At 43.3% G+C, this 22,555-nt stretch overlaps 1 protein-coding gene across 1 annotated transcript in view; it reads right to left on the reverse strand.

The window, feature by feature from the left end:
* LOC126354151 (protein THEM6) overlaps positions 1 to 22,555 on the reverse strand; it is a 104,818-nt gene that overhangs the window by 63,267 nt on the left and 18,996 nt on the right. Inside the window, exon 2 of the mRNA XM_050003563.1 lies at positions 6,881 to 7,095. Coding sequence (XP_049859520.1) covers positions 6,881 to 7,095 — 215 coding nt within the window. The remainder of the gene's footprint in view (positions 1 to 6,880; positions 7,096 to 22,555) is intronic.

Consider the following 22,555-nt stretch of genomic DNA (forward strand, 5'->3'; position numbering starts at 1 on the left):
TGGCAAGAGGAGTACACCCAGCCCTTGTGAGGTAAGCTGAGGAGCTACTTGATTGAGAAGCAGCGGCTCCGGTCTCGTAAAGTGACATACCGCCGGGAGAGCGGGGTCCTGACCACATGCCCCTCCATATCCGCATCCAGTAACGCCTGTGGGCTGAGGATGACACGGCGGCCGGTCGGAACCGTTGAGCCTCCCAAGGCCTGTTCTGACGGAGATTTTAGTTAGTAAGAAACGGTATTAAGGAATATCTATATATTGGGATGCCAACATCAGAATATTCAGACATTAAGGAATATGTATATATTGAGAGGCCAACATCAGAATACTCAGACTGATAAACAGGGTCAACAAGAGGTTCGCGAACTTGCACCACTTATTGCCCGAACTGCCTGTTTCTGAGCCAAAAATACCCTTCGAGAATGGGAAGAGTTACCCCAAAATACAGTACCATACGTCATTAGCGAATGAAAATAAAGTAGACTACTTTTCGTTTCGAACGTACTTCAGATACTATTCTAATAGTAAAAATGGCAGCATTAAGTCTTTGAACGAGATCCTGTACATGGGCTTTCTACGATAGTTTACTATCTGCCTGAACTCCTAGAATTAACACTACAAGAAGTGTGAAGAAGTTTGCTTGGCGTCAAATACTTAATTGTTTTTAGATACAGCACTTGTCATGTAAGTGTGTGTCTCTTGCCTCATACATTTCCCAGCATTCATCAAGTGGAAAAGTCGACCGTCTGTCATTATATTAAGGGGACTGGTGCGTGAAAACCAGGGGAAACCTTGAAAAAATTATCAGTTTTCTAAACAGTGTAACTCAAAAAATAAGATTTGTAAGCCCATATAATGCTTATCACCTTTTAATATATCTTTTGGGAACATTTTTATGTACGAACCACAGCTTTAGTTCTCACTCTTTTTTATAATTGAGTTTTTTTGTTGCAAGTGAAATAAGCCACGTTAATTATTTATGTACATCATAGGTAAACATTACTCAAAATACAAACAAAGTAGAAGATTTATTTGGTTCCTGTAAGTTCTTTACACTATTGTCTTTAAAGAAGACTATTGAAAAGATGGTGCTGTCATAAACTGCGGTACAAAAAATTTTTGACAATGATTATCAAAAATTTTGGAAATGATTCATAGTTTTTCTTCAAAAAAAGCCACAAGAGAACTCTACTTTTAAGTTAAGGATGTTTTAAGACAGCATACAAAATTTTAGCTCTCTATCTTAAATAGTTTTTAGCCAAAGTGTACCAGAACATGAAATAATTTAGCTTTCAGGAAATTCAAATTAAAATTAAAATTCGCTTTTTCTACTAAACTTGACTGGCACTAATGCATCCCAGGTCCACCTTTGGAACTCAGTACACCATCGATTCTGAGTAGCATGGAATCACATGTCCTTGGTTGGTTTTCCGTGGTGCGTAGCAACAGATATTTTCGCAAAAGTCATGCAATTCCCATAAATTACAGGTCAGTGGTATGAGTGCCCGCCCGATTGCGTCCTAGATGTGATCCACTGGTTTGATGAGGCAAGTTCGGTGGCCAAGACATCAACGTGAGTCCACTATGATGCTATCAAACCACTGTGGTTCGATTATGGCCGTATGACGAAGACAGTTATCCTGCTAGTAGATGCAGCCACCACTGAGGAGGACATCAAGCACGAATGAATCTAGGTGGTCTTCAACAATGGCTCTGAGCACTATGGGGCTTAACATCTGTGGCCATCAGTCCCCTAGAACTTAGAACTACTTAAACCTAACTAACCTAAGGACATCACACACATCCATGCCCTAGGCAGAATTCGAACCTGCGACCGTAGCAGTTACGCGGTTCCGGACTGAGCGCCTAGAACCGCGAGACCACCGCGGCCGGCTCTTCAATAATGTACATGTAGTTGATAGCTGTCATGGTGCCTTTGAATACTACCACAAGTCCAATGTAATCACAGGTGAGTATCACCGATCAGCCTGTGTCCATGCAGCGGTGCATGTTTCTTGCAGCCGTTCACATGGATGATGGAGTAACTGTAAAGACCATCGACCTGGTGTAACAAGAAATACGATTCATCTGAACAGGCGACACATTTCTATTGATTCACAGTCCAAACACAATGATACCGTAGCCAATGAAAGCGTAATTAACGATGTTGTTCGGTCGAGATGGGGACCCGTAAGTGATGTCTGCTGTGGAGGCCGATTGTTACTCGACCATTTTTCCAGAAAGTCTAAAAAGATATGCAGATCCATAATGAAATACTCATTTGATTAGAATATTTAACTGATGCTGAGGAATATGATAAACAGTAGTACTAATGATTGTCGTAAGTTACTAATGCAACCGTAGTTTTCTTGTGTTCTTGATTGGGATTTGCATGCCTTGTAGATGTGAGAGAACGTTGGAAGCATTCTGAGCGATGGAAAAAGCATGCGGATCGCCAGGACATTAGAGTCAGCCACCACCCCTAGAGCCAATTCGCAGAAGGCTTGCCGAACGAGAGGCGAGAGTCAATTTCCCAATGGCCAATGCCCATACTTTGTAGTGCCGCGCTGGGATATCAAGCTTTGTTCTGAACGAACACAGACAGGATTTCCAGTTGTGTAAACTCCTGGTGAAAACATTTTACAGCCTGGGAGTTAGGTGAAAAGATTCGCTTTTTAACAGACGGCACTGTTTTGATCAAACGCAGAAAGCTGTTTCTCCAGGAAGCACTGGATGCTAGAGAAAAAGATCTTAGAGATGTATTGGGGTCCCGCAGTTTCCGTCTTTGAAAACTTGAGACACCGTTGAATGTACCGAGCGAGGTGGCGCAGTGGTTAGCACACTGGACTCGCATTCGGGAGGACGACGGTTCAATCCCGTCTCCGGCCATCCTGATTTAGGTTTTCCGTGATTTCCCTAAATCGTTTCAGGCAAATGCCGGGATGGTTCCTTTGAAAGGGCACGGCCGATTTCCTTCCCAATCCTTCCCTAACCCGAGCCTGAGCTCCGTCTCTAATGACCTCGTTGTCGACGGGACGTTAAACACAACCCACCACCACCACCGTTGAATGTACTGACTCTGAAAATACAAATGTTGATTCAATTTAAGAACCAACAGCATTGGCTAACGTAAATAAATTACAGGTTAGAAAGTGAAACGGGACAGTAACGACGAAACGAGATGAAGAGAGAGAGTGAAGCGACTTTTTTTCTGTGGACGATGATTGACGAACGTTATTGTTTAACCAGCTACAGGAAGAGCACTGGTGTTTTCTAAGGAGCATTTTTATTAGTCAGCACTCGGGACATCTGGTGCCCAGGCAATCTGAATTTAGAAAAAAACGCAAAATGTAGCAATGTGAAGTTTCCTTTTAATTAACATATGATTAGACATAACTCGACATTTGGGAGCCTCAACCGCCAGACTTCCACACTGAGAATCAACATCGACTCCGCCGCCCTGCCGCAAAGCCTGAGCTGATGCACTGGAGACCCAGAAAAATTTTCGGCTGATCTGCACTTAGCTGCTGCCAAGGGTTGTTGGTTCCACCAATGACTGACTCTGCAGTCATTTCAGCTCCCAACTGCAACACTATGGTGACGTCAAGCTGCAACTGCAAGACAATGTTTAGGGACTTTAAAGTCGTTTTATGGTAATTTGGTTACTTCAAGCTTCACTCTGAAGACTTGCATTTAATGCCAGTGAGTAGCGTGCTTTCAACTCTGACTACATGTGGGATGTATTCCCTTCTATCGTAACAGTCACTGGGCACTTCGTGATTACGACCTCTATGTCAGATATTCTTTCTTTCTTTCGCTTGTGCCTTTTCCCGCAGTGAGGCAGGGTCGGCATGGGTAATCGGATTTGGCAATATTAGTGGAAGGGGTGCTCAGATGCCCTTCCTGCGGCCACCCTGTACCCCCCGGGGCGGAATTAGTGTACGCCAACTGCCTGCGACTAGTGTATGGTGGTGGTGGTGGTTAGTGTTTAACGTCCCGTCGACAATGAGGTCATTAGAGACGGAGCGCAAGCTCGGGTTAGGGAAGGATTGGGAAGGAAATCGGCCGTGCCCTTTCAAAGGAACTATTCCGGCATTTGCCTGAAACGATTTAGGGAAATCACGGAAAACCTAAATCAGGATGGCAGGAGACGGGATTGAACCGTCGTCCTCCCGAATGCGCGTCCAGTGTGCTAACCACTGCGCCACCTCGCTCGGTGCGACTAGTGTTATCCATGGAAGAGTACAAAAGTGTTCAAATGTCTGAGAGACGTGTAACTGAGGCGGGATGTGGGAACCAGCCCAGTATTCACCTAGAGGAATGTGGAAAGCCGCCTAAAAACCACGTCCAGGCTGACCGGCACACCAGCCATCGTCGTTAATCCGCCAGGCGGATTCGATACGGGGTCGCAGCGCCTACCCGACTCCAGGATGCAGCACATTAGCGCTCTCGGCTAACCTGGCGGGTACCTCTATCTCAGATATGCCAAGGACTTATTATATCAAAGTTGTCAGTGATTGTCATTTCTTTTGTTAACAAGTTCCTCCACGCATTATTTTCGAGGGCATTCTGATATTATTGTGGCAAGTGCTAGGCTTACCATGCAGTTTTAAAAAAACAAGCCACGCTGCACCACGTTCAACAACGCGCCCTGAACCGTGTGCTCCGGAACACTTGTGCCTGGACCAGCATTTTATTCTGTCGTCAGACCCGTCGCAAATCACTGCCTATCCTCCTTTAGAGAGCGGCCAATCATCCGACTTGCACGTTCTCTGTGATGCTTGTAGACAGCCAGCACCTTGCCAGTTCGTGGCTTCACCGTCCTTTAACTACTTTCCGTAGATGCTCACGACAGCCGCTCAGTTTTGGCGTTCCGAGATAATCGTTACCAGGTGCCGGACCATAACAATCTACCCTTTATCAAAGTCGCTTATACCACTGTATTTCCACATTTAAGGCCTATTTCATCGCTGGAATAATTTCACATTCGTCTGTGCTCCGCTTATATGGATGAACTGCAGGTATTATGGAATAGTTGTGCAATATGGAATATCGTGATTTCTCGTCCGTCGATTGATACTGCCAAACAGGAGACGAATTATCTACTTCAAAATATTCCCATGATGCCCTGTAACGATCCAGCTCGTCTCCAAATATCGTGTGAACTGTGACGCAGAAAAATTGTTTTCGTATTTTTACAAAATTTCTGGAGTTAAGTTTTCAAAAAGATGTAATAATTATTGAATATGTACACTATCGATTAAAACTATGCAGTTTATTAAGCAAAAGAGCAGTAGATCGTCACGTATCGCTCGATTTTTGGCAGTGGATACAGTTGCTTCTATTGTTATGTGCAGCACAGCATATCAGACAATGCGGAATACTTGGTACTCAAGAAAACCCACCGTGATCACACTGGTGCTGAGAACGAAGATTATGTTTTTGATATGCAAACAGGTGAATGTAAAACGAATCACCTTTCTGGCATAGACAAATAACAGTTTCATAACGTTAAGTTAATAAACTCAACAGATTTGTTATCGAATAAAATTATTTTTTCTGTGCCGATAAGTAATTCTTTAAAGCCTTTAAATTAAGAGTAATCCCAAAATTGTATTTTGTGTGCATAAAACATGATTTTCCTCAAATATACATCATTATCTCAATTTTTACAGCCCTTTGCCATATTTTCCGACTATTCGATATTAGGCTCGAAGAACAACTATTAAAAAAGTCGGTGGTAGGCTGTTTTAATTTAATTAATAGAAATACATATACTTGTTCGATGTTCATGGTTAAGTGTTTTGGAGAGCTAATAATGAGTTTGATTTGAAAATATAATTACAGAAGTAAGTAGTGTTTCGTAATACCCGAATTTCATCTGCCTTTAAACTTCCTGGCAGATCAAAGCTGTGTGCCGGACCGAGACTCGAACTCTGGAACTTTGCCTTTCGCGGGCAAGTGCTCTGTCAACTGGGCTACCCAAGCACGACTCAGGCCACGTCCTCACAGCTTTACTTCTGCCAGTATCTCGTCTCCTACCTTCCAAACTTTACAGAAGATCTCCTGCGAGCACTTGCCAGCGAAAGGCAAAGTTCCCGAGTTCGAGTCTCGGTCCGGCACACAGTTTTGATCTGCCAGGAAGTTTCATATCAGCGCACACTCCGCTGCAGAGTGATAATCACATTCTTCCTCTGCTTTCTTTGCCGCCGCGTCATTGTGTATGCAACGCCGCCACCTAGCGAGATGGCGCAGTCGTTAGCACACTTGGCTCGAACTCGAGATAGTGGGGTGAAGAGGATGGGGTGGATACAGAGTTGGAAGGATGGGTTTATTTCGGGGTGGAGTTACTGTTCAGGAGAGGGTTGAAGTTTCTTTGAGAGAGGACGTGAAAGGTGTGCAGGTGGACAGTTGGTGGGATATGTAGGGTGAGACGCGGCACCACGCTAGCATTGGGGTGGAGAGGAGAGGGGGGGGGGGGGGACAATTTGACTGTTGGAGTCGAGTTTGTAGATGGTGTGGGTTACTCAGGGCAATGTGAGTGAGCAGAGGTGGGAAGTAGATGAATTGGTGAAGGATCCTTGCGAGGGACGGTAAGCGGATGCGGAAAGCATGGCGTTCGAGGATCTGGAGGGACTTATAAAACTTAGGTAAGGTGGATATCCGTGCAACATTTGCATAGAAAGGGATGGGGTAGGTCAGGGATGTGTGTGTATAAAGGATAGTGAAAGAGTGTAGTCCCCATGTTTGGCCAGTTAGTAGTTTGTGGGCTTTCTGTTGAATGGTTAGTAGCTGAGGTTTCCACGTTAGTTGTCGGTCGTAGGCTAGTCCAAGGTAATTTATTGTGTTAGCTTGTTGGATAAGACGGTGGTAAATGACTGACCTTGGTGTCGATGCGGTAGACGGTGAGCAGCGGCATGATACGGCGGTATCGCACGGTGGTGGCGCCTTGCAGCGCGTGGCCCTTGCGTCGCACGATCTCCGAGTAGAGTCCCGTGCGGTCGTAGAAGTGGAAGCGCGCGAAGTCCAGCTCGCGTACGTAGCGCGCGTTGTTCATGAACCGCAGGAAGATGTCCACGTCCTGGGTCGTCACTATGCCTGTGGGCAGCGTGTCATTAGCGTCCCTTACTGGACAACGACGATTGACACAGGCATATTTGTAAATCTATCCAATGTCTTAGATTCCGCTTACCATGAAAAATTACTGAAAGGGCTAAGAGGAATCAGGAATAACAGGATGGCCAATGATTAGTCCTGATCATACCCTGAATGAAAAAAATCGCCAACACCAACAAATAATTAACGTAAAGTAATGAAATTTCGGGACTGCATTTGTGGGATGGAGTTCCGTGCCTGTCGTACTTTGTCAGTCACTAGAGGGACGGTTAACGCTAGTGTTGTGCATGACGCTCTCCTTTTGGTCAGATGATGTCCCACATGTGCTCGATTGGAGACAGATCTGACGATCGAGCACGACAAGGCAACATGTGGGCACTCTCTAGAGAATGTTGGGTTACAATAGTGGTAAATGGGCGACCGTTATCCTGTTGGAGTGCTGGTCATGCATGGCAGCACAACACGTCGAATCACCAGATTTACGTACAAATTTGTAGTCAGGGTGCATGGGACAACCACAACAGTGCTCCTGCTTTCATACGAGGGTAATCCCAAAAGCAAGATCTCCTATTTTTTATAATTACATAAACCTGTTTATTTCTACAATGGTTTACATCAGTTTACTGCTTGAACATTTAGCTATTTTTCGACATAATCACCATTTCTGTCGATCCATTTTTGTAGGCGCTGTGGCAGTTTTTGTATGACCATATCATACCAGCTCGCCGCCATGCTGTTCAGAAAGTTATGAACCTTTTCTTTCACCTCGTCGTCGGAGCTGAATCGCTTTCCGGCCAGATGATCTTTTAACCTAGGGAACAGGTGATAGTCACTTTGCGCCAAGTCAGGACTATAGGATGTGTGGGTGATTATGTTCCACTGAAACTGTTGCAGGAGAGCAACGGTTTCCCGAGCGATGTGTGGGCGAGCGTTGGCTTGGAGAATGTGTACGCCCTTGCTCAACATTCCCCTTCTCCGGTTCTGAGTTGCCCATTTGAGTTTCTTTCAGCGTCTCACAGTACCTGTCAGCGTTAACTGTGGTCCCAGTGATTCAGCTCCTGGGATCCTGTCGCGCACCTGGTCACCGTGATGGAGCAGGGCAATGAGCTGTTATTGTCGGTTGAAGGCACCCAGCCAGCCCATGACTCGCTGAAGTGCAACGGGAGTCCTAATCAGCATGACGCAGGTCGGTACTGGCCTGCATCATACGCGCCATCGCAGAATATTCCAGTGATATTATATGGACAAAGTGAGGATGTAATGGATGAGAAGATACCAATTAAACCCTGTGCACCACTACTCTTCTTTTAAGTGTATAATTTAACCGCCGGTGGTTCGAAACGTTTACATATTGGTATAGAAGCAACCACAGACACAGAGTGGCGTATTTTGATAGAGATCGAGAATACAGCTAAAAGTATTACAGTGCGATTTACGGAGGTGGAATGGGATAAACATTGTCGTGTGGAGCACCTCGGAACAGCATGTGCAACAACACGACTGGTGGATCAGTATGTGGAAGCTCCAAGGAGAACGAATGTTGTCATGTGGCAGTCATCATCACCACACAGTCCCAGCATCTAGCGTGATGGTATGGTGTGCCATTGGGTACAAAACATGATGACGTCTGGTCCACATAACTGGTAGCTAATCTGGAGAGCAGGGATTATGTTTCTGGCGTTAAAGCCAACGCCTGTGCTCTATCTTTGTGTAAAGTTATCATTCAACAAGATGAGGTAGGACTGCATGCTGTCTCATCCTCCTTTAATGCAAAGGGTGTTCAGCTTTTGCCCTGGCCAGAAAATTTTCTAGATTTCTCGCCCATCAAAAAAATATGGCCATGAGTTGGCGAGACACTGACTACTCGCCAGTCATCACGACTGATGAACTCTAGCACAGAGTTGAAGTAGCACGGAATGACTTTCCCATATCTGTCGTCTGAGCTCAGTTGAGTTCGGGTTAGAGCCATTAGTGCTGCCACAGGTGGCAGATCTGTAAACCACCTTTCAAATCCAGTATACCTCAGCTTGTTATACAACATTTCGCACCCTGTATACCCCCAAACCACCTCCAAATTTGTATATATGCAGACTGAAGCGACAAATGAAAATTTGTACCAAGGCTGCGATTCGAACCGAGGTCTCCGCTCACAAGTTGGATGGGCTAACCGCCTCTTCATTCTGGCACAGTGGCTTTGCGCAACTACAGCAACCAACCTAGAACGACTCCCTCCCCAATCAAAATTTCCACTTGGAGGGAGGCAGTTGTGTAAAGCCACTGGCATAGTTGTCAGCACATCTGCCTACTACGTGGGAGACGGTTCAATTTGCAGCCTAGGTACAAATTTTCATTCATTACTTAAGTCTGCATACACAGAGTGATTCACGAAGATACGCAAATATTTTAATACGTTACTCTACAAGTAAAACTAAAGAAAAAAGTTCATATAAACATAGGTCCGTAAATATTTAGTTGCAGAGTTACGGCTAATAAAAATTTTGCCTAAAATTTAGCAACTTCGCTAATATGAAGCCATCGTAAACCTGTACGAGGTTAAAGTAAAGCAAGATTTCCATTTATTTTGTTGTTACTGATCTGGTGAATCTAAAAAAAAAAGTCCCACACGTGTATCAGCAATAGTTTCCAGAACATCCAGAGAAGCAAAGATGTATTTTCGTAAAATTTTTAATTTATTAATTACTTCGCCCAATTTGTTTTTTAAATTCCAGACAATTCCACAAAGTTTTCAACAGAAGTACTAGAGAATTTAATTTTGGACACATGATGGTAGTAATGTTAACTGAAACTGTATGAATGTGTCAGATAGTCTGCTTTTATGAGTACCATAGCACACGTGAATTCATGGTGAACGGTAAAAAACAAAGCTCAGTGTTAAGGAAATTGTACAGTGTATATACAATTTCACAATACATTCACAATAAATGTTCAAAAATGTCTCCGCCGAGTTCAATGCATTTAGCTGCATGTGTACGAACAGATTTTGTTGCTCGTTTCAGTTTCAAAGGGTTGTTCTTAAATTCGTTATTGCATTCATAATGTGAGCGAGTAATGCCTCACGTTGACTTTGTCCTCATAAACTATGTCTTTCATCCATCCCCAATACAGAAATCCATTGGTGTTAAATCGGGCGATCTGGGTGACCACAGACGTGTAGTACCACGACCAATCCATTTCTGGGGAAAATATTCAATTAAATGTGTAGTAACGACGTTGATGAAATGTGGAGGCGCGCCCTCATGTTGAAAATACATTTGCAATCGCGTAGCAAGTGGAACATCTTCGAGAAAGCGGGGCATTTCTTCTTGAAGGAATTGTAAATACTTCTCGAAAGTTAGACGTCTGGGAAAAAGAATGGTCCAATAAAGTGTGTGTTGATTATACCACTTCACACATTTATGCCACATCGCTGCTGGAAATAGCATTGCACTGTTGCATGTGGGTTTGCTTCAGGCCATAAGTGCTCGTTACGTAAATTATTTATACTATCTCGAGTAAACCATGCCTCATCAGCAAATAAAATGTATTTGTGTAACTGTCGATTAGTTTTTAACCAGTTGCACAACTCCAAGCGAAGGACAAGATCTCTTGGATGTAAATGATGTACCTTCTGTTTATGGTAAGGATACAGATTACTGTACTTCAGTGTACGCCATACCTCAGATTGTGAAACGCCTAATCGTTGAGAAATACCTCGTGTACTGGTAGCCGGGCTACGTTGAATAGTATCCATATTATCCTCATCGTCGTCTTCACGTATCGAAACCTCGTACTAATTATCAATGCTAGTTAGAGAACCAGTCTCCCGTAACATTCGAAATACTCCGCTAATGGTTCGTGCATTCGGAATCCTCCGAATTGGATAACGTACGCGATATTCGTTGACTGCAGCCGAAGCATTACCATCACTTTTGGCATAAATAATCACCATGTCGGCGTATTCTTCTGTTGTAAATTTGAAAGGCATCCCAATTTCATAAATAATCTAGAAACTACAACAGTTACTGTGTGGTTTCACTTAAATACACTGTTGTTATTGTGTTCTTTCACTGAACAATACAGAAAACTAACTCGTTTCAAGGTTATTAGGTAACGACTGAAACAACTCACTAACGGTTGCCAACTATGACATAAACGTTTCTACATTCTTAATGGACAGTAAACTAATTTACTTGTGTAATAATCTTTGCTTCTCTGGATGTTCTGAAAAGTGCTGCACACATACATCTGGAACATGTTTTATTGATTCACCAGACCAATAACAACAAAATAAATGAAAATCGTGCTTTGCTTTAACCTCATACAGTATTGCGATGGCCTCATATTAACGAAGTTGCTAAATTTCATGCAAAATCTTTTATTAGCCGTAACTCTCATAACGTAACTAAACATTTGGAGACCAATGTTTATATGAACTTTTGTCTTTAGTTTTACTGGTAGGATAACATATTAAAATGCGAGGGTCACTCCAAAAGAAATGCACACCATTTTTGTAAAAATACAGTTTTCATTCTGCATGTGTGTAAGTTTTACAGTGTGTAGATACATCCTTCCCGCTTGTTTTCAAACTTAGTTCAATCTGTTCCCTTGAGTGGCGCCGTCAAAGCATGTCTTCAAGATGGCTGCTATACCTGACGTTCGTCAGAAGCAACGTGCTGTCATAGAATTCCTGTGCTGTGGAAACGAGACAGTGGGAAACATCCACAAGAGATTGAAAAAGGTGTGTGGAGATGCTGCTGTCGATCGCAGTACAGCTAGTCTCTGGGCAAGCAGGTTACATAATGAAAGCGAGCACGGCAGTATTGAGGACTGTCCTCGCAGCGGCAGGCCTCGTACTGCACACACTCCAGACAACGTGCAGAGAGTTAACGAAGTGGTGACTGCTGACAGCCACATCATAGTGAACGAATTGTCACGCTACGTTGGGATAGGGGAAGGAAGAGTTTACAGAATACTGAAAGAGTTGGCGTTAACAAAGGTTTGTGCCAGGTGGGTCCCCAGGATGTTGATAGTGTCTCACAAAGAAACAAGAAAAACGGTATGCAGCGAACTTTTGAAACAGTACGAGAATGGTGGAGATGAATTTCTTGAAAGAATTGTGACAGGTGATGAAACATGGCTCCATCATTTTTCACCAGAGACGAAGAGGTAATCAATGGAGTGGGCATCATGCAAATTCACCCAAGAAAAAAATTAAAGACCACACCTTCTGCTGGAAAGGATACGGCTACGGTGTTTTTTCGATTCCGAAGGACTCTTGCTTGTTGACATCATGCCAAGTGGAACCAGCATAAATTCTGATGCATATCGGACGACACTGAACAAACTTCAAGCTCGACTGAGTCGTATTCGACCACATCGTCAAAAGCAGGATGTTTTGCTGTGGCACGACAATGCACAGCCACATGGCAGTCAAAAAACCATGGAAGCGATCACAAAACTCGCATGGACATCACTGAAACACCCGTCTTTCAGTCCTGACCTGGCTCCATGTGACTTTCATCTCTTTGGGAAACTGAAAGACTCTCTTCATGGAACAAGGTTTGAAGATGATGCCTCCCTTGTGCACGCTGCCAAATAGTGGGTCCAACAGTTTGGTCCAGAGTTTTACCATACCGGCATACAGGCGCTGGTTCCAAGGTGGCGTAAGGTAGTCGAGAGGGATGGAAATTACGTGTAGAAATGAAAATATTGTTCCTAAAGGATGTATCTACACACTGTAAAGCTTTAAAACAAGTAGAATAAAAGACGGATTTTAAAAAATAGTGTGCATTTCTTTTGGAGTAAACCTCGTATTTGCATATCTTTGTGAATCACCCAGTATACATCAATGAAATCTGAGACATCAAAAGGTCTCTGGAACCAAATTGTTTCATCTATCGTCCAAATGTAATTGTGTTTTCTTCCTACTGTACTATAAATGCTCAATAAGCAAAATTTCCTGTCCTTCCTGGCCATCAGTCTATTTAAACATCGCCGTTGCCTTAAGAAACCGTTCATACTGCGACAAGTCGTTTTTAAGGTCCCGTACCTCAATCTGCAAAAGTGGAACTCTTATAGGATCACTTCGTTGTCTGTCTGTTTGTCTGACAGTTAAAAACCCTTATTTTCAAGAACGAATAGATGCAATGCATTGACATTTCTGTCACGTACTAAGGACAACTGTTTCTTGGCTGTATAAAAAATTGAAGCTTCTGTGTCAATGCAGTCGAAAGATACGGTCATTAATGTCACAGTTTTTTATATTCTCAAACTGATTCATCAAAGACTGAAATTTTCACTCTACAGCGGAGTGTGCGCTGATATGAAACTTCCTGGCAGATTAAAACTGTGTGCCGGACTGAGACTCGAACTCTGAACCTTTACCTTTCGCGGAGATGTGTTCTACCAACTGAGCTTGAGAATATAAAAATTTGTGACATTAATAACCGTGCTTGTGTAGCTCAGTTGGTAGAGTACTTGTCCGCGAAAGGCAAAGGTCCAGAGTTTGAGTCTCGGTCCGGCACACAGTTTTAATATGCCAGGAAGTTTCATATCAGCGCACACACTGCTGTAGAGTGAAAATTTCACTCTAGAAACATCCCCCAGGCTGTGGCTAAGCCATGTCTCCGCAATATCCTTTCTTCCAGGAGTGCTAGTTCTGCTAGGTTCACAGGAGAGCTTCTGTGAAGTTTGGAAAGTAAGAGACGAGATGTTGTTGTTGTGGTCATCAGTCCTAAGACTGGTTTGATGCAGCTCTCTGTGCTACTCTATCCTGTGCAAGCCTCTTCATCTCCCAGTACCTACTGCAGCCTACATCCTTCTGAATCTGCTTAGTGTATTCCTCTCTTGGTCTACCTCTACGATTTTTACCCTCCACGCTGCCCTCCAGTACTAAATTGGTGATCCAGTGATGCCTCAGAACATGTCCTACCAACCGATCCCTTCTTCTAGTCAAGTTGTGCCACAAGCTACTCTTCTCCCCAATTCTATTCAATACCTCCTCATTAGTTATGTGATCTACCCATCTAATATTCAGCATTCTTCTGTAGCACCACATTTCGAAAGCTTCTATTCTCTTCTTGTCCAAACTATTTATCGTCCATGTTTCACTACCATACATGGCTACACTCCATACAAATACTTTCAGAAACGACTTCCTGACACTTAAATCAATACTCGATGTTAACAAATTTCTACTTCCCGCAGCATCATCCGACGTAATTCGACTACATTCCATTATCCTCATTTTGCTTTTGTTGATGTTCACCTTACTGGTGGAATTAAAGCTGTGAGGAAGGGGTGTGAGTCGTGCTTGGGTAGCTCAGTTGGTAGAGGACTTGTCCGCGAAAGGCAAAGGGCTCAAGTTCGAGTCTCGGTCCGGCACACAGTTTTTATCTGCTAGGAAGTTTGATTCATCAAAGCCTAATGGTACTTTCCGTTGACTAAGAGCCGTGAATTTTGGGCTGGAAGTAAGCTTTCACAGTAAAAGCAATGGAGGAATTTTGACAATGTTAATTTGTAATTAATTCTCATAAAAATATTAATTCTCATAAAAATTGTTATTCGACTTCAGACTTAAAACATTCTCGAAGGTCTTGGAATTCTCAGAACCTGTATTGTGTGCAAACAATGCCAATAACAGGCAGTAATCGTCGAGATCCTCGATTCCTGGGATGGATGAACTGTCTACGTACATAACGTAGTATTGTCCAAAGATCACTGTGCCACACCAAAGTCGTCAGTGCGCTTCAATATCAAAGACATTAGCGGTGTCACGCTGCAATCCGCAACAACGGATGGGAGGCGTTTCTGAGGTACGGGCTCTCTCTCAGCACTGCAGCGCAGTCACACGGAGGTCGATATAGAGGCGAGCGTGGACTCGCTCTGCCTCCAGTTTGTGAGCTTCGTTAAAGCCGTCAAAGTCATCTGCTTACGACACCAGTGCTATTCAAGTCTGAGATGGAACTGTAATTTTGTAAATGTTTTACCTATACTTCAAGAGGAGAGTCTGTAATTGTGGGCATCAAGTGATACTTTACTGTTCAAAGACATGTTTCATATGTTGTACTTCTGATCAGCCATCTCCCAGTGCAGTCAAAGAACCATATAATTTAGTTTGTGCGGAACCCTTAGAGCGCGAGCACTACTCGCACCTGTTCAGCGTTTCTCTCTCTCTCTCTCTTTTTACCCGCGTTAATCGACCTTGTCTCGCTCAGTGCACACCGAGACGTAAACAGGTTCTACAATAAGTGGAAGTGACAGTGGAAAATCACAGCGCGCCGTTTGTAAACAAAACGAGCATCAGCAGTATTAAAATTCCTCATTTCCATAGCTCATGTTCCATTCACTACAACGTCCGTCGACCATCAACAGATTATCGCCGAGCACAAATTAATTGCGTGCTCGACTGCTGAAAGTTGCAATTGTGTCTCTGATGAACGACACGTCACAATTTTGCCACTTTTTTCTGTTTTCACTGTCAGCATTTGTATAGTTTATGCTCTTACAGTTTTCCCCTTTAGTGTCTGATTAACTTGTTCTACACGTCTTAGCACATGTCCCACCAACCCGTTCATTTATCTAGAAACGATGTAATGAGATGGTCTAATGTGAAATACAATGGAGCCTAAAGGGGAGAAGTTAAGTTAGATTCACATTTCAGCAAACCTGGTTTAGATTACGAATTTGTCTTCTCATTATGTAATTTATCTTCATCCCACTTTCTTTAACACTTCGCTTTTCCTAGTTATTTTTGAATTTCAGCCTACGGTTAGTCACTTTTAGCTTATGAATTGAAACCACAAGCAGATCTGAGCAAGAGTTGAAATACAGTATCTTATTCCTAAATATCTAACGACACTGTAATCCAGTTGACTGTATTATTTCAGTGATTTACAAGTAGTTTGAAGGTCTGTAGTATATTTACTGTGACCCCAAGCACACCAAGGCGAGTGTTTCGTATCAGCACAATAAATCTACTGTGTGAAATCCATCCCTAAATAAATTGCCCCAACTTCCCACTGAAATCCCTCTCCAGCAGCCCAGCACAGGCTGAGTCCTTTTCCCGCCATTTTTCCCCAGACCGCCATCTTGGATCATGTTACAGGGGGACGATAGGGCTCTCTGATTGTGCTACTGTGTACTAGGTCAGTTGGACTGCAGACCTCATGGTGAACACACTGTATGGAGCTACTGCCTATGATAACTCAAATTGTTTAAACAATGCATACAAAATAAAGACTTACGCCCATCCTATCCAGCATAGACTGTGTCCTTTTCCCCCAATTCCAAGGAAGAGGTGGTGGTCATATGGCTTAGGTTAGTTGAGGAAGCCCAGTTGACCTATTTTCCTGCCAAAATTTGAACTTCGCTCTATTTTCTTGGGAAGAGGGGTTGAAGAGGGGAGGGAAGTTAGCTTATTGAGGTAGCCCAATTGACCTACTTTCCCACCAAAATTTGAACTTCCTGCCATGATGTCAATGCCACATCTATCGCCGCCATTTTTCATCCATCATCTTGAATAAATTTGGCAACAACGCAATGTGGGGAGACACTCTCTTTGCCCTACTGCTGGTGTGCAAATCGACGGCTGTGAGTTTCTTACTTCAGGACTCCAAAAATGTGGAAATCACAGGGGAGAAATTGGGACTGTATGGAGAATGTGTACAGGCTTCCCAGCGAAATTTCTGAAGCCTGCTAAGAACAACTTTGGCAACATGTGGGTGGGCATTTTGTTAGCAGATTGTTTCGATATGCTGCACAAGCCCTTAGACACCCTCCATACAATCTCAATATCTCCCCATGTGATTTTCATATTTTTGGAGCCCTGAAAAAAGACATTTGTTGTACGTGATTTGCGTCGGATGTAGCAAAGGTACATGCCTGGGTACAATCATGGATCCATAGCCACAAACATGAAGGCATTGACCATCTTGTCTCTCAGTGGGATAAATGCATTAACCGTTATAGAAATTACTTTTGAAATAATAAATAGTTTACTTACCCTTTTTTCATCCATCTCGTTTTGATCTGCATCCACATATATGCGGCTATTCTGTAAATCATACAAAACTGCCTGGCAGAGGGTTCATGGAACTGCCTACATAAATAATTCTCTTGTATTTCACTCTCGAAGAGCGCATGGAAAAAACGAACACCTACATCTTCCCATGCAAGCTCTGATTTCAATTAATTTATTATGATGATAGCTTCTTCCTAAGTAGGTCAGTGTCAACAAAATATTTTCGCTTAAGGAGGTGTAACCTGGTGATTCAGATTTCGTTACAAGATCCCGCCGCAATGAGAAATGTCTGTTTTAAGATGTCCACTGCAAATCCTATGTCATGTCAGTAACACTCGCTCAACTATTTCTCTATAATAAAAAACGTGCTGCCGGCCGTTGTGGCCGAGCGGTTCTAGGCGCTTCAGTCCGGAAACGCGCTGCTGCTATGGTCGCAGGTTCCATTCCTGTCTCGAGCATGGATGTGTGTGATGTCCTGAGGTTAGTTAGGTTTAAGTAGTTTCTAAGTCTAGGAGACGGATGACCTCCGATGTGAAGTCTCATAGTGCTTGGGGCCATTTGAACAAACGTATTGCTATTCTTTGAACTTTCTTGAAGTACTCCGTTAATCCTATCTGTAAGAATGCCACACCGTGCGACAGTACTCCAACAGAGGACGGACAAGCACAGTGTAGGCAGTCTCTTTAGTGGATCTGTTGTACCCTCTATGTGTTCTGCCAATAAAACGCAGTCTTGGGTTTGCTTTCCTAACAGCATTTTCTGTGTTCTTTCCAATTTAAGTTGTCCATAACTTAATTCCTAGGTATTTAGTTGAATTTACTAGTTTTAGATTTGATTTATCATGTAACATGAAGTTTAGCGGATTCCTTTTAGCACTCATGTGGATGAAGCCACACTTTTCATTTATTGAGGCTCAATTGCAACTTTTCGCGCAGTACAGATATCTCATCTGAATCGTTTTGCAATTGGTTTCGATGCTCTGATAACTTCAGTAGACGATAAACGTCAGCATCATTTGCAAATAACTTAAGGTGGCTGCTCAGATTGTCATTATACATGGGCGTACTGAAGCGTAATGCCTCCGATTTTTATGTGAAGACTCTTAAAACTTTTTAAATAAACAAATGTGATTAACATTCTACATGTATTCTTCAAGTCTACGTATTTATTTCTCAACATAGTCATCTTGGCGATGAACGTATTTCTTCCAACGAGAGACCAGTTTGTTAAAACCGTTACTGTAAAATGTTTGACTTTGTTGGTGGAGCCGCAAGCTCATCGCTGTTTGCACCGCTTCATCACTAGCAAAGTGAAGTCCTCGAAAAGATTTTTTTTACTATCAAAAACAGTCTTGACCACAATTTATTTATTACGGTGGCCGGTTTCGACCAGTATTGTGGTCATCTTCAGACCTACAAGTGGTATACAAAGCGTTAATTAGAGGGCTACATACACTCCTGGAAATTGAAATAAGAACACCGTGAATTCATTGTCCCAGGAAGGGGAAACTTTATTGACACATTCCTGGGGTCAGATACATCACATGATCACACTGACAGAACCACAGGCACATAGACACAGGCAACAGAGCATGCACAATGTCGGCACTAGTACAGTGTGTATCCACCTTTCGCAGCAATGCAGGCTGCTATTCTCCCATGGAGACGATCGTAGAGATGCTGGATGTAGTCCTGTGGAACGGCTTGCCATGCCATTTCCACCTGGCGCCTCAGTTGGACCAGCGTTCGTGCTGAACGTGCAGACCGCGTGAGATGACGCTTCATCCAGTCCCAAACATGCTCAATGGGGGACAGATCCGGAGATCTTGCTGGTCAGGGTAGTTGACTTACACCTTCTAGAGCACGTTGGGTGGCACGGGATACATGTGGACGTGCATTGTCCTGTTGGAACAGCAAGTTCCCTTGCCGGTCTAGGAATGGTAGAACGATGGGTTCGATGACGGTTTGGATGTACCGTGCACTATTCAGTGTCCCCTCGACGATCACCAGAGGTGTACGGCCAGTGTAGGAGATCGCTCCCCACACCATGATGCCGGGTGTTGGCCCTGTGTGCCTCGGTCGTATGCAGTCCTGATTGTGGCGCTCACCTGCACGGCGCCAAACACGCATACGACCATCATTGGCACCAAGGCAGAAGCGACTCTCATCGCTGAAGACGACACGTCTCCATTCGTCCCTCCATTCACGCCTGTCGCGACACCACTGGATGTGGGCTGCACGATGTTGGGGCGTGAGCGGAAGACGGCCTAACGGTGTGCGGGACCGTAGCCCAGCTTCATGGAGACGGTTGCGAATGGTCCTCGCCGATACCCCAGGAGCAACAGTGTCCCTAATTTGCTGGGAAGTGGCGGTGCGGTCCCCTACGGCACTGCGTAGGATCCTACGGTCTTGGCGTGCATCCGTGCGTCGCTGCGGTCCGGTCCCAGGTCGACGGGCACGTGCACCTTCCGCCGACCACTGGCGACAACATCGATGTACTGTGGAGACCTCACGCCCCACGTGTTGAGCAATTCGGCGGTACGTCCACCCGGCCTCCCGCATGCCCACTATACACCCTCGCTCAAAGTCCGTCAACTGCACATACGGTTCAGGTCCACGCTGTCGCGGCATGCTACCAGTGTTAAAGACTGCGATGGAGCTCCGTATGCCGCGGCAAACTGGCTGACACTGACGGCGGCGGTGCACAAATGCTGTGCAGCTAGCGCCATTCGACGGCCAACACCGCGGTTCCTGGTGTGTCCGCTGTGCCGTGCGTGTGATCATTGCTTGTACAGCCCTCTCGCAGTGTCCGGAGCAAGATGGTGGGTCTGACACACCGGTGACAATGTGTTCTTTTTTCCATTTCCAGGAGTGTACATCAAAGAAAATACATATAGTTATAAAGCTATAAAACGATGAATTACCAATGAGTAGGAGCCTCCTCCTGATGGTACATCACTACTGGAGAAACCAGTGCACGTCTCACTATATATCATGGAGGCTCCGCCCATTTCTGACGGAATGATGTCACTACTAACCAATGGGTTATAGGTTGAATAACAATGTAAAATTTCTTAGTTAAAAGAACATTGCCTAGAAAGGAAAATAAATACACAATAAACTTAGCTTGTTCAGCAACTATTGTCAATTAAGAAGTGTTAAAAATATTTAAACATGTAGGATAAATGAACTTCGTTTTGACTATACATGGGTTGCCCTCTCAAGGCCTTTTAGTGAACCATTGGGAACCACTGGTTGCCATGGTGAAGTTGGACGCCGTTCCAAAGATGTGGCAGCAGGCTGCTTTCACTGAAGTTGTAGTAAAGTCGATAGGCAAACTAGTGGTTGCCATGATGAGGATAAACACCAGTCCAAAGATGTGGCAGCAGGCTTCTTTCTAACGAAGTTGTTGCGAAAGTGGAATGGCAAAGACTGTCACGTCAGAAGATGTACTTCTGAGCAGCAGCATGTCTTTTTTGAAACGATTTTCAGTGAGTAGGTTGCAATAATCGTTAACTGACATGTATAGTACATGCTGCAGAGATACGATTTACTGGTGTAATAAGAGACTTCCATTTACATAGATTACATAATAATTCTTACAGATCAATACTAAGCAAAAAATCGAGAGGGGACATTAGTTGTGCATATTTATGAAATATTGTCTATGAAGTTCATATGTAGATTCAAACTTTGTTTCTACATGTGACAATTTTAAAAAATGGATTGCTATGTCTTATGTTGTATGCCTGTCTTATAAACAGATAAAAATAATGAAAATGGAAGGAATTTAAAATTATAGTACTAAGAGATGCAGTGTCAAAAATATAGGAATGTGAATTAGCAATAAGCAGTCTTAAAGCATATAAGCAAACGTTCTAAAAACAGATAGTCAGTCATCAAATAATGTTTGGCGAAATAAAATTACAAACTAAAAGTAAAATATTTCCTAAAGGTCTTAATAATTATAAAAAAGAAAGGACAGATGAGTGAACATTCTAAACCAGATTGTCAAAAAGCTCAAAGAAATGTTTGTCTTTGAATTCAACTTGTTCATTTAAAACAGATAACGGTTTACTTTTGTGAAGTGAATTCAAGTTCTTCATTTAAAACAGTTTATAGCTTCATAACTTTATGTATTTTCTTTAATGTATGTAGCCCTCTAATTAAAGCTTTGTATACGACTTGTGGTCTGAAGATGACCACAGTAGTGGTCGAAACAAGTCACCGTAATAGATAAATTGTGATCAAGACTGTTTATGACAGTAAATATTTGTAACACTTTGATCACTGTTCACTCCCACAATGTATTCCTCAAAGGGTGTTCTTTAAGATTTGGAAACATATGAAAATGGGATGCGACCAAGTCAGGACTGTAAGGAGGGGCTTATCGATGACAGTGAACCGATGGTGATGGACTGTTGTAGATGTCACAGCGCTCATGTGTGGTCTGCCATTGTCATGCTGAAGGAGAGAGTGCTCCATTTGTGGACACAGTCTTCGAATTCGGAACTCGCACGCTGATTCTCACAAACCGACATATTTACAATACACACCGCCATGTTACACGCACCAATTTGGTACCTCTGAGGGCTGCAGATTTTAAGACAAGAAGAATAAAGATGTAGAATATTAATAACATTTGTCTTATTTGAAAAGCTTTAAGAGTTTTCGCATAAAAAGTTCGGAGGCATTGCTTTTCAAGCACGCCCTCATACATAAATGATTTGATGGACAGGGAAGATGTCGTCGAGTGTTAGTAAAATATAAGATAAACAAAATTTCTATTTGGTATGACGATTGTCAGCTTGCTCTAAATGTAGAAAAATGTAAGTTAACGCAAATGAATAGGAAATATAATGCCTTAATGTTTGAATACAGCATTAGAAGTGTGCTGCCTGACAGTCACGTCGATTAAATAGCTAGGCGTAAAGCTGGAAAGTGATATGAAATGGAAGGAGCACGTAAGGATGGCAGTAGGGAAGACGAATAGTAGACTCCGGTTTATTGTGAGAATTTTGGGAAACTGTAGCTCATCTATAAAGGAAACCACGTATAGAACGCCTGTTGCGACTCATTCATGAGTACTGCTCGAACATTGGGGATCCCCACTAGCTATCACCGGCATGTTCAGTCAACACAGGAGCATTACGGAGATGCTTCATGAATTTAATTGGGCATCCCTGGAGGGAAGACGACCTTCTTTTCACGAACAATATTGAGAAAATTTAGAGAAGCTGAGTGCAGAACGATTTTACTGCCGCCATTGCAAGGTCTACCTAGATTAGATAAAAGAAATTAGGGCTTGTAGGGAGACATATAGACAGTAGTTTCTCCCTCGCTGTTGGTGAGATTAGATCAGGGAAGGAAATGACTATTTGTGGTACAAGGTACCTTTGGCCGTATCCCACAACGTGGCTTT

Source organism: Schistocerca gregaria, chromosome 3 (assembly GCF_023897955.1).
Source record: "Schistocerca gregaria isolate iqSchGreg1 chromosome 3, iqSchGreg1.2, whole genome shotgun sequence".
Taxonomy (NCBI): domain Eukaryota; kingdom Metazoa; phylum Arthropoda; class Insecta; order Orthoptera; family Acrididae; genus Schistocerca; species Schistocerca gregaria.